We start from the raw sequence: 13249 nt of genomic DNA, 5'->3' as shown, positions 1-13249 counted from the left end.
GCAATCAGCCAGCTTGGTTTGACCTGCAGAATGTTTTAAAACAGTCGGGTTTCATTGTGTTTCCCAACCCTCCCAGAGTGGATGGACTTAAAACTAATGACCATGACGGATTGGTGGGGCCTGCCCAAGGCTGCATTTTGAATCTCTGGGCAAAATAGAAGTAAAAGACTTGCTTTAACTTTGCCCCCTCCCATACAGGTCTCTGTAGCTTAACAGTTGGAGATGGATCCTTGTAGCCACACCTATGCTTTCCAGTCAAGGGAACTGAGGCTTGGAGAAGTTCAGACATGAGGCTACTTACCAGACTGTAACAGTTGTTTCACATTTAAGCAAAATCATTCCCCGTGCCATAGTGTCCTTTTCTAAAATTCACCCCCCCCCCCCACAATGAAAGAAAACCTTTTTGCCTAACTACACAAAAAGCATCATAGTAACATTAACAGAGTGCCACGTTGACAAAGGAAAGAATTCACCCGTGGCCCCACCAATCTGGCTACAAATCCAACGGTGTGTGGGGGTCTGAGCAGACCCTGTCCACGTGCACAGATCATCTTTGCATGTTTGTAGTCACAGAGAACATTCCCTTCTAAGAAGCCCAACAAGCTATAAAAGCAGCAAAGGAGGCCTATGTCTGGTAGTCGCTGGCCACGAAGGCGGTGGCTGGAGGCCCTGATCATGAGGGAGGCCTTGTTTGGTGGTGTAAGGCCTTGCTGTGTGTCTTCTCTCCCTACCCTGTCCTCCCCTAGCCCAGCCCAGCCGCTGGGGGCTCAGAGCTTGTCTGACGGGAGGGCTGAACAGCCCAGCCTCCTTCCTGCCTTCACAAACAGGCCTCTGTGGGGTTGCCAGGCGCCAGGGCAGGAGCTGGGATGTGGAACAGCAGATTTCTGTCTGGTCCTGATGTTGGCAGACAGCCCAGGCCAGCCCTGCGAACATCACCCGACCAGGTACCTGGGGGGTAGATCCAGTGGACAGGGGCGCCTTTGAGCTGGGAGCAAGGCTGCCCAGGGGCCAACAGTAGAGGGGCATCCGTGGCCACCCTCCCCTTTCCCAGCTTCTCTGCTCGGCTCCCGCCAGTGAGGCTTTTTCCCAGACGACAGGGTACTTCGGGATGGGCCTCTTTTTGCAGATCTGCATCCCCCTTGGAAATCTCCCTGATCCGTGAGTTTGCATAAATATCAGAACTTGTCAGAGAAGCAAGACTTCCAGAATTCAGTTTCTTCCCCCTTCTGCTCCTACAAGTTATTCTCTCTGTGCTTTGGTTTCCTCATCTGCAAAATGGGATAATAACAGGGTTGTTGTGAGGACTCAGGAGTAACACACACACACACACACACACACACACACACACACACAAATGTGTGCATGGAAAATGTGAAAATGAAATAACTGTGGTCTTAGTTAATAGTATAGTGATGTGAATCGTCTGGCTTTAATATTGCAACGCAGTTAAATAAGATGTCACCATTGGGGGAAGCTGGGTGAAGGAACATGGAACTCTGTACTATCTTGGCAACTGCCTGTGAGTCTATAACTCCTTCTTTCAAGCAGTTGGAAAAGAAAGAAAACTACGTTAATGGAAGTAAGGCCTTGGGATGAGGCTAGATGTATGGTAAGCGTCCCAGGAGCGTTAGCTGTATGATCGTGGCATCTGAGGATGTTTTATTTCCTCCTTGGCAGTGCTGTGTGGGGTGAAGAGGAAGCAGGGCTTCTGTGACCTTGGGGCTCCCTCCCCTCCCCTCCCTGGTCTTCTTCCTGCCCTGCCTGGAATCCAGGCACCGATAACGAATGACACAAAGTGCATCATGCTTCTTAGTTTGTTCTGTGTGGTGTCCTCTGTTCACAATGCCCCTCTAACCTCTCGTGTGGCAAGCTCTTATTCATCCTCCCAGCTCACACCTCGCTTCTTTGAGAACGCTTTTCTGGGCCTCTCTGAGAACTTCCTTCCTGGACCCCCATAAAGCTGTCAAGTAGTGGTTCTCAAAGCTTGATCCAGGACCAACCCCATCATCTTGAACCTGAGTCCTGCTGTGCTGCAAACGCTGGATCAGAAAGTGGGGGTGAGGTAGGTGGGGTCCAGGGGCCTCCAGATGGTTCTGTCCAGCGCTCTCTAGCCCAGCGCCAATACCCATCACCTGGGATCTGTTCACATGCAGGTTCTGACCCCGCCCATCTGGGATGGGGCCTGGGATTCTGCATTTCCAACCAACCCCCCAGTTGGTGTTGCTGCTGCGGGCCTCCTGGAGATCAAGGTCCACATCTCGCTTCCAGTAGGAGTTTGGCACTTTGTTGTCAAACCAGTGGGTGGTTTTGCTGGGGCTCAGTGTCCTGGAAGGGGGTGCAGGGCGGGGAGGACCGGTCTTCATCTATCTGGGGCCAGAACAGGGAAGCTTGCAAGGGAGAGGAAAGAGGTAGGGGTGGAGCAGACACCACACTCCCCTCAGCTCCCTTTTTAGTTCTCCTGGGAGGTGTCTGGGAATGGAGCCATGGTATGACCCCTGAAAGGGACGCTCTGTCTAAGCTTGGAGCTTCTCTCTTCCTTATCCCCATTCGTGAGGTTGTTTATTCCACAAATGTTTACTGAGCTGAATAGGAACAAAGACACATCAGTGGACAAAATAGACGCCCTGCCCTCAGGCAGCTTCGTCATCTGGTGGGGACAGATGCCAATTGTTAAGCCAGACTGAAGTGCAACGGGATGAAAGTCCCAGTGTCCTGAGACTGTTTCACTGTGGACTTGGCCAGGAAAGGTCAGCAGAATGTCCCTAGGGAAGCGACGTTTAAGCTGAAATGAAGAAGTGTAGTCTGGGTAACGATTAGTTGAGGAGGAGGAGGAAGCAGCATGTGCAAAGGTCCTGGTCTAAGTGGGAACCTGGTAATGACTGGAGAGAATGCGAAGAAGCAAAACAGAGAGTGGAGAAGGGGGCAGGTGGGGGCTGGGCAGGAGCCAGCCTTGCGGGCTGCAGTCAGAATTCCGTGTGGATCCTCAGCAATAGTAGCTGTGCAAGGGTTTTAAGCAAAGCAGTAGCATCTGATTGGTCTTTTCAGAGGGTTGCTCTTGCTGCTGGGTGTAGGAGGGCTGCCTGCGTGGGCCAGGTGAAGCACAAGGGGGTCAGTCCGCACTGCTGCTCACATCTAGCTGCTGGCCACAGTGGAGCTGCAGAGAAGTGGCCACATGCGAGGAAGACAGAGGACCTGGCCAAGATTGGAGCTGGGATGTGAGGGAGAGGGGGTATTAAGGGAGCGTCCAGTGAGTCTGCTCCGTTGTAGCTCCTTCCTTAAGGTGGGTGCTAGAAGCTTGCATCCGCTGGTGGTCCTACCCCCAGCCTTTGAGCTCTCAGGTGACCTCTCTCCCTTGGCCCCCCCCCCCCCCAGCTATGCACCTGACCTGTGATTTCTCTTCCTCCCTCCATAGCTCCCTCACCATCTGCCGAGGGGTTAGGTTCAGGAGCTAGAGAGGCCAGGGTTTTCCACCTCTAAGCCTCCAACCGCAAACCCAGGGTAACTCCATACCTCTTACTCTTCCTGACTACAATGGCTCGGCCACACAACAGGAACATTAAACCATTCGGGACTACAAGTACTTCCAGAGAATCCCTTTGAGGGGAGAGTGATGAGAGGCAGGTTGAGTGGTACGGATACTGACTGTGATATCCACAGATCATCTTCAGGACCAGAAAAATGGATTCTCAGGGAAGTTGCCCGCTTAAGGCAGAGCGCAAACAGTGGGCTTGAGCAAGAGCCACCTGTTGGAGAGAAACCGAGCTGCCGGCGGACAGCCTCTCTCCACGTCGCCTATCAGGAGTGAGAGTCAGGAGAGGCAGCCAAGGCCTGCCGCCCTGCGGGTCAGCCTGGTTCCGTCGCTCCTCTGTCCCTGCTTCCTTCCAGCATATTTGCTGAGTGAAAGCCTGGCGTGTGTCAGACAGTTTCAGACCAGGGGTTCTCAGAGGCATTTGTGCCCCCCCCCCCCCAGGAAATACTTGGTAGTGGCCAGAGACCTTTTTTGGTTGTCACAGCTGGGATGAGGAGGGAGGGATGGTAAAGGGATGCTGCTAACATTATACATTGTGGGGAACAGCTCCCACAGCACAGAATCCTCGGGCCCCGAGATTTGTAATCCTGAGGCTGAGAAACTCTGCAGTAAGCCCCTCGTACTTCCCTGAGTCACCTCCTCTCCATGGAGCAGATAACATTTTTTTGTTTTTGTTTTTGAGAGAGAGGGAGTGTGTGTGTGAGCAGGGGAGGGGCAGAGAGAGAGGTAGAATCTGGAGCAGGCTCCAAGCTCCAAGCTTGGGCTTGAACTCACAATGCAGGGCTTGAACTCACAAACCATGAGATCATGACCTAAGCTGAAGTCGGACGCTTAACCGACTGATCCCTGATCCACCTAGGTGCCTCAGAGCAGATACCTTTTGGCCACTCTGTGCACGTTAAGCTCCAGGCTAGACATTGGCCTTTTTCTTTTTCTTTTTTCTTTTTTTTTTTTTTTTTGAGTTTATTTGGAAAGAGAGAGAATCCCAAGCAGGCTCCCAAAACGGGGCTTGATCGCATGAACGGTGTGTGATTATGACCTGAGCCATGCAGGTGCCCCTGGACGTTTGCTTTTCCACAAACCTTCATTTGTTCTTGTCACTTATGTTTGTGCCCACGTATTGATCCTTTGCCTTCATCAACCAAGATGTACTCGTTATCATCAAGGACACGAGGCACCGTGCTAACCAGACTTCACGTTTTATTATGCCCGTGACAGTTAGGAGAGAGATGTTATTTTCCTTACATAAAATAACACATCCCATTTATTGACCACTTGCTGTGTGCCAGTTGCTGGGAATGATACTGAGTTAGAATCTTCATGGATGGTGACTCTGGCTTAGAGCAGCTTGTATATACCCCCTGATCTCAACCTTGAAGCTGATGCTTGGATAAGAGAAGAATCTTGTTCGTGTTCATACGCCTAGGAAATGGGAGAGAAGGTCGAGATTGGGATGAGATCTTGGGTAGATGAGCAAGAGTGTGGGCCTGTGTCTTAGCCTTGAACCAGAGCACTGAACCATCTTGTGAGGATGCCAAAAGAGCTTTCTCTGCACTTGGTTGACTTTGGCACCCTTACTGACATTTTGATCTGGATCATTTTTTCTTGTGTGTGGGGGAGGATGCTGTCTTGTGCCCCGTAGGATGTTGAGTAGTGTCCCTGGCTTCTGCATACGAGATGCCAGTAGCACCCCATCCTACTCCCTGTCTCCCAGTGTGACAGTCAAAAATGTCTCCAGAAATTTCCAAATGTTCCCTGGGGGGAGGGGCAAAATGTCCACTCCCAAATTGAGAATTGCTGCCCTAAGGTAAGCAGTCTCACCCCACTTTTACAGAAGAGTCAAGTACAGTCCAGAGGGAGAAGTCAGCTGCCCAAGTGGCAGCATCTAAAACTGGGCTCGGGAGTCCTAGCCTCCTAGCCAGCATAGAACTCTGGGCATCGGCCACCACTCGGGGATATTGGGGTCGTGGGATGTGTCCAGAGCCGTGGGGCATCCATCCTTTTCAAGCCCCCAGGTCCCTCTGCCCTGTTAGGAAGCCTCTGAGTAACCCCACTGTGGCAGTCCATTGAAGATGGTTAAGAAATGCCACCCCACTGGCTGATGGACGCACGGAGGCTACGTCATGCCAACTGTGGATTGGGGATCACGAGGAGGGGAAACTGAGGTGCGGTTCCTAAGCAGCCAGTGGCAAGCCTTCCCTCTGTTTCCTTTTAAGCCTCTGAATTTTGGAGACTTGCAGGCGTCCCTCCCTCTAGAGACCACCCCCCCCCCAAGCAGAGCAAGGCGGAGCATGTTTAACCCCTCACTGCTCCCTCTTCAGGGGCCGAGCTGACCCCTACTGGGCTCTCTCTCCAAAAGCAATTGCCCCATTGAATTTTATCCCATCGTAGACCACATCTCCTAGGGCGCAGGACGGCCCCCCGGGCATGGAAGCAGTCCAAGCCCCGATCAATCCCTTCTTTTATTCAGGGCAGAGTTACAAATGGGCCGGAGTCATTGGAAAGATTTTCCACCTCACTGTGCAGAGAAGCCCTTATGAAAGATGTATTGATGGATCTCCTTGTACCAGGATGTTACTGGCCTCGCAAAGGCAGGAAATAAGTATCTGCTGGTTCTCCTTTTGCCACAAAGACAGTCTTTCAGGTCAGATTTCCTCTGTGCCCGAGCACATTGGTTTTAAATCATTTTGCTGCAAAATATAAATAAAATCAAGAGGACTCCATAACGAATAAGAGAAACACCCTGGTGGTGTAGTGTGGACTTTCAGAAAAATAGGGCATTAAAACTACAGGCTCGTAAGACTAACAGATTCCTGGGCCCCGGGCTCTGGCCTGCTTATTTCAAGCGTCCCAAACGGGTAACTGCCAGAGCACCTACTGCCAAGAAGAGCAGACCTTCAAGGTCAAGGCTCAGCTCTCACTGCAGCTGTGTGACCTTAGGTCAGCCACTCGGCCTTTTGGGCCTCAGACCCTTCCTCTGTCTAAGGACGGGGGCCGGAATACACCCCTATCATACAGGTTTGGCTTCATGAGTATAGGGACGTTCAGAACACTTGGAAACTCAAACTTGTCAAAGGATACTTTTTTTTTATTAATGTTGATTTTTGAGAGTGAGCGAGTCTACAAGGGGCAGAGAGAGAGGGAGGGAGGGAGACACAGAATCTGAGGCTGGCTCCAGGCTCTGAGCTGTCAGCCCAGAGCCTGGTGCGGGGCTCGAACTCACAAACCATGAGATCATGACCTGAGCCGAAGTCAGACGCTCGACGGACTGAGCCGCCCAGGCGCCCCCAAAAAGGATTTTTAAAAAATTCCTGTTCGTATCCAATTTTTCTGAAGTCTCTCTACTCTAAAGTGAAACCTCCGTGCACAGAGACATTGCATCTTATCTGGAGTTGAGGTTTGAAAGGGCAAAAATCCCGTGTCGTCTTCTTTTATCGTCTCTTGTATATTGTCTCCAGTTCGCTCACTTTTGCCCTCCCAACCACCTGCACTTGAATTCTCCTGGAGTACGCACATGGTGTGTGTCCACCTCTCTGAATTTGCTCTGGCTGCTGTGACCAAGCACTGTAGAGCGGTGGCTTAGAGATTACAGACCTTGATTGCTCAGAGTTCCCGAGTCTGCTGCCGGCTTGGTCCTCCTCCTTCCTAGGCGCTGGTCGCCCACCTCTTGTGGCGTCCTCACAGGGCAGAAAGAGGGCCAGGGCGCTGGCTGCTTCTGTTCATGATGAATCCACCCTTGTGACCTGGTCGACCTCCTGAAACCCCACCTCCTAACACCATCACATCAGGGGTTAGGGTCTCAACAGGAATTCTTGGGAGACACAAACATTTGGTCCTTAACACCCCCCGCAGCTAATCTCCTAATACAAGAACGCACTTGGTCACTTACCCTGAAAATGACTCCCGTGTACCCAGGGAGAGTAAAGTCTTCAGCTGTCCCCTGGTTACTCACAGGCTCTCCAGGTTGACTGTATAGTTGTTTCCCCGTGTCAGGTGTGTTTGTGTCCGTGTGTGTTGGGGAAGGGACATAACCGCAGTTCTCAGCCAGAGAGGGCACCCTGTCTCCCTGGCTAGCCTTGGCCTGAGGCCATAAGAGTAGTGGGGAGTCACACCCCCACCAGGCCCCCCGTGGCTGCCAGCTCACCTGGGGAAGGGGTTCAGCACCTGGGACTGACGGTTTCTCACACATATGGGCTTGAGACCCAGCTCTTTTCATCTGGAAATAAAAGTTCTCCCGGCGCACCTGGGTGGCATGGTCGGTTCACCTTTCCACTCTGGCTCAGGTCATGATCTTGTGGTTTCTGAGTTTGAGCCCCACATCAGGCTCTGTGCTGACAGCTCAGAGCCTGGAGCCTGCTCCGGGTTCTGTGTCTCCCTCTCTCTCTGCCCCTCCCCCCTCGCTCGTGTGCACTCTCTCTTTCTCTTTCACTCTCTGAAAAATAAACACTAAACAGACAAAAATCCTCATGAAGCCAGAGTGTGGGGTCTCTGGGGCCTCAAGAGTTATTAATGCTTAATAGACTAACATTTGGTCTCTTGGGTCTTGTTAAGAAAGAAGGTATTCTGTATTACACGTGAATGTTACACATAACTGAACCTGACCCTGAAAGTGCTCCCTGCACAGTTTGGTTAACCTGTCTTCCTGAAGATGTGTGACGCCTTCGGTGCCTTGTAAACAGGATCTGGAGAACAAAATGATGCCCACGGCACCATCACCATGATCAGGGATTAGCTGTTGTGCTGTGAGTTTGTGATACCTGAAGGAGGTTTCAAAGTGTACCCTCCTGTCTCCTGTCTCAGACCTTTCCTCTCCTGTCTCTCACTCCAACGCACATACACATTCTAATCTGCCATCCGCTAGAATCCAGAAGGGCATATTTTTGGAAATCAGAGAAGGTAGTTAGATCAGTGACTGTAGACTTATACTCAGGTTGGACACGTGAACTTGAACCCAAGTCTCGGAATGACTCCTCTCCTGTCCCAGGTAGTGAAGCCTCGTGGCACCCTGCCATGGGGATTGTGCTTCAGAGTCCGCACATCCCTGACCTCCCCCCTCCTCATACGATAGGGACAATGTGTAGGCTCACATCAAGTTGTTAGTGGCCACAGGAGGCACTCGGATGCAGCAGTGAGCATAGCTGGAAGTGTGCATGTGGCTTTAAGGGTCAGGTCTTCTTTGTTACCCAGAAGCAGGTGCCCTTTCTTGTCTCGGAATATGGCTTTGTTCTTGGCGAGTTTGTGACAACCCTGGCAGAGAAATGTCACAGCCGCGACCTCATTATCCCGTTGTCGCCTCTGTCTTTGCAAAGTTTGGGGATGTATGCACAAATACGTTGATTTATCTTGAATGCTATGCTAACATTCTGCAGAAATAGACACCTTCTCATTCAGCTTTACTCATCAAGTGCAAAGCAGGAAGCAGGGCTGCCTTAACTGGTCCTACAACTTTGATTACAACCCATTCTGTTCCCATGACTTTTTGGAAGGGAGAAAAAAATCTTACCTGTGGATTTACTAGGTTGTTGACAGGTGAGGCTTGTGTACATAGGCTTACCGCAGGTTTATGGCCAAGAAAACACGTCAGCTATTTCAAAGGAGCTGAGCTTGAGTAAGCTGAAATAAAATGTTATAGTCACCGCTCTCCCCTTCCCCGTCCAAATCCCTGCGCCATTATTTCACGCCGCGCCAGTACTGTGCAAATATAGCATTTCTGTAATCCATGGGTAGCATTGCAATAGGAACAGCTCTGGCATCAAGAGGGGAAAGGTGGGGGGTGGGGGGAGACTACTGCCAAAGATGCGTGTCTTTGCCCTCGATCTCACACCTTTTCTTCCCTCTACCTAGAGCCCTGTGCTTCCAAATGGCAGCACGCTTTCTCCCTCACCTGTGTCAGGTCCTGGTTCAAAGCTCCTCCTCTGGAGAGGCCTTCCTGACCACCACTCTTAAAATGGTAAACTATCACTGTTGTCTGTCCCATCTGTGCAGATTTGTTTTTCCTCATACCTGTTATTACCAGCCGACAACCGATATACAGTTACCGTGTGCCTCCCTTGTTCCAGCATGAACTCAGAGTGAGCATAGCTTTGTCTTGTGAACTACACACACACACACACACACACACACACACACTTAGTGCTCCCATATTTTCACAGATCTTCAGTGCCTGCCACATAGTTGGTTCTCAGCAAATATGAATGAACAAGTCAGTTGTCCACATTGACGCTACGATAAGCCTCCATTTCAGAACTGTTGAAATAGTGAAAAAACCCGTACTCATCTGAACATCTAGAGAGCATAGGAAAATAGCCTGTAAAGGGCCTGGATTACTTCAATCATAATTATACCCCTTCCTAGAACTGGAATGAAAAAGGCTGCCTGTGTTGTAAAGACACATTGGTGATCTTCCTTCCCTGTCCTCCCAGCCGTTGGGAGATCAGTAGTAATGGGCATAAAAAAGCGTGGCAGTGTCTGTGCCTAGGCTTCCTTCTCAGAGCCTCCTGTGCCTTCTGTCATTTAATCTTCACACTGGCACGCTTATCGTGCCACATGTAATAGATGAGAAACCTGGGGTCTCAAGAGGGTGTCAGAATTTTTCTGTTGGTTCAAAAAATGTTTGTATACTGACAAATAAAATGTGGGGTTGACAGACTTGCTGTAAAGGGTCTGACGGTAAATATCTGAAGCCGTGTGGACCCTTTGGCCTCTGTCACCACCACTTAGTTTTGCATGGAGCCCGGTGCTCTGTAAGTGGCAGGTCCGGACTGACTGACTGACTGACTGACTGACTGAGTGAAGGAACCAGGGAATCACTTGATGTGCCTGCTAAGACCCTCATGACTAAGCCCCTGCTTGTTCTTTTCCACCTCCATATACGTACTTCCCTACCTTATGAGACCTCTCCATCTTATATTTTCCAGCCCAAACACCAGTGTCTGCCCTCCCAGCTTCCCTCAAAAGCGCCCGGGAAATTGGGTGATCTAGCCCATTGAGTTCTGTCAGTGGTGGCTTTTTCTGGAACCTCTTGGAGTTAGTTCCTTGAGTTTGTGTTGAACTATTTTTTTACACTCCTCCTATTTACATCCTATTCTAGGACGGTTGTATCACAGTCTACAAAACAAGATGGCGTAAGTGAAAATGAGGCCAAAGGAAGGAAACACAGTGGTGGGGCCTTAACTTAGACTCAGGATTGATAATACGAAGGCCTCGTGATGGGGGAACCAGAGATTGAGCTCACAGCTTTCCGGCAGGAAAAACAGGTTCACTGCCTTCCATCACCCTGTGTCCAAATAACTGACAGAGACCATTGTTCACAGCAGGTAGGGTTGTTCTTAGTGCTCAGGGCTCAGGGCTCAGTGCTCATGTCTCTGGGGAGCCTCCCAAGAAGACACTGTCAGAGCAAAGGACCAGTGGCTCAAGTGGACCTGACGGGAGCTCCAGGCCGTGTGCTATAGCAGTCTCTGGGCTAGACTTGCCATCCTGTACTGGCGCTCAAATGGTTGAGGGCGTATTTGGGTTGACCTATCACGACCCGGAATGGATTGTAGGGCAGCTCCGTGAAGCATGTGGTCTTGAAGCACCGTTAGTGTGTCGAGTGGGGGTGCCCAGTCGCCTGGCTGTGCTAATCCCTTGGCTTCTTTGGACCTCAGGCTCCTCATCTGAGAAATGAGGTTTGTTACTCAAGTTCACAGCCTGGCATGGTGGGGCGTTGGGGGGTGGGGTGGATAAAGAGATGGGGCCTCGTGGCCTCTCATTTCAGCCTGACAGCAGTGTCACAGGTCAGTGTCATCCCCATCTGCTCTCTGCAGCTTTTGAGGACTTCAGACCATTGTCTGTCAACCTTTTTTTCAAGATCACTCTCCTAAGAAGAAAAACATCGTTTAAAATTAAACACTAAGGGTTAAGATTGATCCGGTAGGGTCAAGCTTTGGAAGATCCCAGACCACTGTAATAGCTTAAGATTCTTTTCACCACCTCTTGGTCTGAGCTAATGTTTGCCCTTTCAGGTGGGGGACACATAAGCCTTGTTGAGAACGTATGTTCAGATACATTAACTCTTCTTAATAGCTCATTGGATGGATGAAGAAACCGAGGTCCATAGAGACAAAGTAACTTGCCCGAAGTCCCATTAACTAGTGACTGGGAGTTGGAATCCTGTCTTAAGGTGGTCTGGCTTTGGACTGTGCTTTTGTGCTGCTCTTTTTAACTCATAGGGACGGGCCACGCCCCCTGTCACAAATCGTGGGGTTTTGTTTTTTTTTTTTGTTTGCTTATCCACATACCCTGTTGATTGTTCCGTCTCAGTGCATATAGAATTCCCTTGTTCTTTTTAATTGCCGCATCGTTTTCCATTTGTATCAACAGAGCATCAGTTATTTAACTGGGGCCCCAACCAAGGAAGGCTGGGGTGGATTCCAGTCATTCGCATCTAAAAACTCTGCGGGAGCAATCCTCCCTTGCCTGCGTGTTGTTTGACTTAAGCACAAGCAACCTTGAAGGTTAAATTCCTAGAAATGGCATCACTGTGTGCTTGCTAAAAGGCAACGTTTGTTGGGAGCGCGGAAGCATCTCCATAGAGCTGCAGCTCTTACCCAGCCATCCAAGGTCAGTTCTACCACTTGATTAACAACTAAGCTACTGTTTTGACCCCCAGATCCCGCCTGACCCGGTTATTGACTTAGACGTGGGCTCCCCACACTGCCACCTTTTATGCACTCGGTCGCCCAGTTCTTCTTCTGTCATCTGGTATTTCCCTACGAGGCTTTGCACAGTTTATTTTTGAACCTCAATTCTCATCTCATTAAACGAAAGCCTAGGCAGCCGGCTTTCATTTCGGTGTGCTGCCTGGGTGCGTGCTTTGAAATGGGTCTGGAATAAAGCAGTGGTGAGGCTTCTCCCAGGGCTTGACACCCACCAGGTTTGGGAGGGCGGTGCGGGGAGAAAAATCCTTCCCATGTCGCTAGTCTTTTTGAACCTTCCTCAAAGAGCAGGATCTCATTCTGCAGACTTTCCTTCTGGCATTCACTTATGAAGGATGGCTGTCCTTTGGCAATCGAGGAAATCCAGCATGCGTGGTCCCGGTTCAGTATCTGCAGGGGTTAAATTAAAAGCACCTTTCCTGGCAGAATCTCTATGGCTGAGCCAACGCTAAATCAGCCCCCATACTCTATGACCCCTCCTAGAAAACCATGGACACTCGTGGCGGGTACCTTTAGTCCCTTGGCAGCAGACATGCCTGTAATTAAAGCCTGCTGCCCTGTTAAAATCATCTGAGTAATTAAACCCAGTGGTAATGGGTGATGGTTTGTTTTGTAATCTCCTTGAGGAAAGAAAAGCAGGTTAACGGGATGGAGAGGGCTGAGAGGTATTTTCTGCAAGTGGAATCGGCCAGCCTACTTTGTCTGGTTATGAGGTTTACTCCCATCCTGTAAGCTGTTGCGTCCAACTCAGGTTTGCTTATTAAACATGGCAGCCAGGTTGATAATTGCACGTGGCTAGGTTCCATCACGGTGGTGGGGTTACCCAGGCTTTCTGCCTGGAAGATAGTAGGGGCACTGAAATGGATTTAATGTATTCACACATCTGCTCAACAAATATTTACCTGATTTCTGTCATGTAGTAGCTGGGGTTTACGGGTGCATAAGGGATGGAACAAAGTAGCTTACATTCTAGTGGGAGGATACACATGATAAGTAAATATATCATGATCATGTCCTAGTTACA

General features: G+C 50.2%; 1 protein-coding gene across 3 annotated transcripts in view; it reads left to right on the top strand.

The window, feature by feature from the left end:
- Positions 1 to 13249, top strand: part of XYLT1 (xylosyltransferase 1) — a 278553-nt gene that overhangs the window by 90561 nt on the left and 174743 nt on the right. The window contains exon 1 of one of the 3 annotated variants that reach the window (XM_040458946.1): positions 9341 to 9479. The exons of the other annotated variants lie outside the window; for them this stretch is intronic. Within the exon in view, the coding sequence (XP_040314880.1) occupies positions 9390 to 9479 (90 nt within the window). The 5' untranslated portion in view covers positions 9341 to 9389. Of the gene's footprint in view, positions 1 to 9340; positions 9480 to 13249 lie in introns of those variants that run through there. 3 annotated transcript variants of the gene reach the window in all.

Source organism: Herpailurus yagouaroundi, unplaced genomic scaffold (assembly GCF_014898765.1).
Source record: "Herpailurus yagouaroundi ecotype Mexico unplaced genomic scaffold, PumYag 222, whole genome shotgun sequence".
Taxonomy (NCBI): Eukaryota; Metazoa; Chordata; class Mammalia; order Carnivora; family Felidae; genus Herpailurus; species Herpailurus yagouaroundi.
Note: the sequence above shows the minus strand (reverse complement) of the source record. Positions and strands in the feature narration are given on the sequence as shown.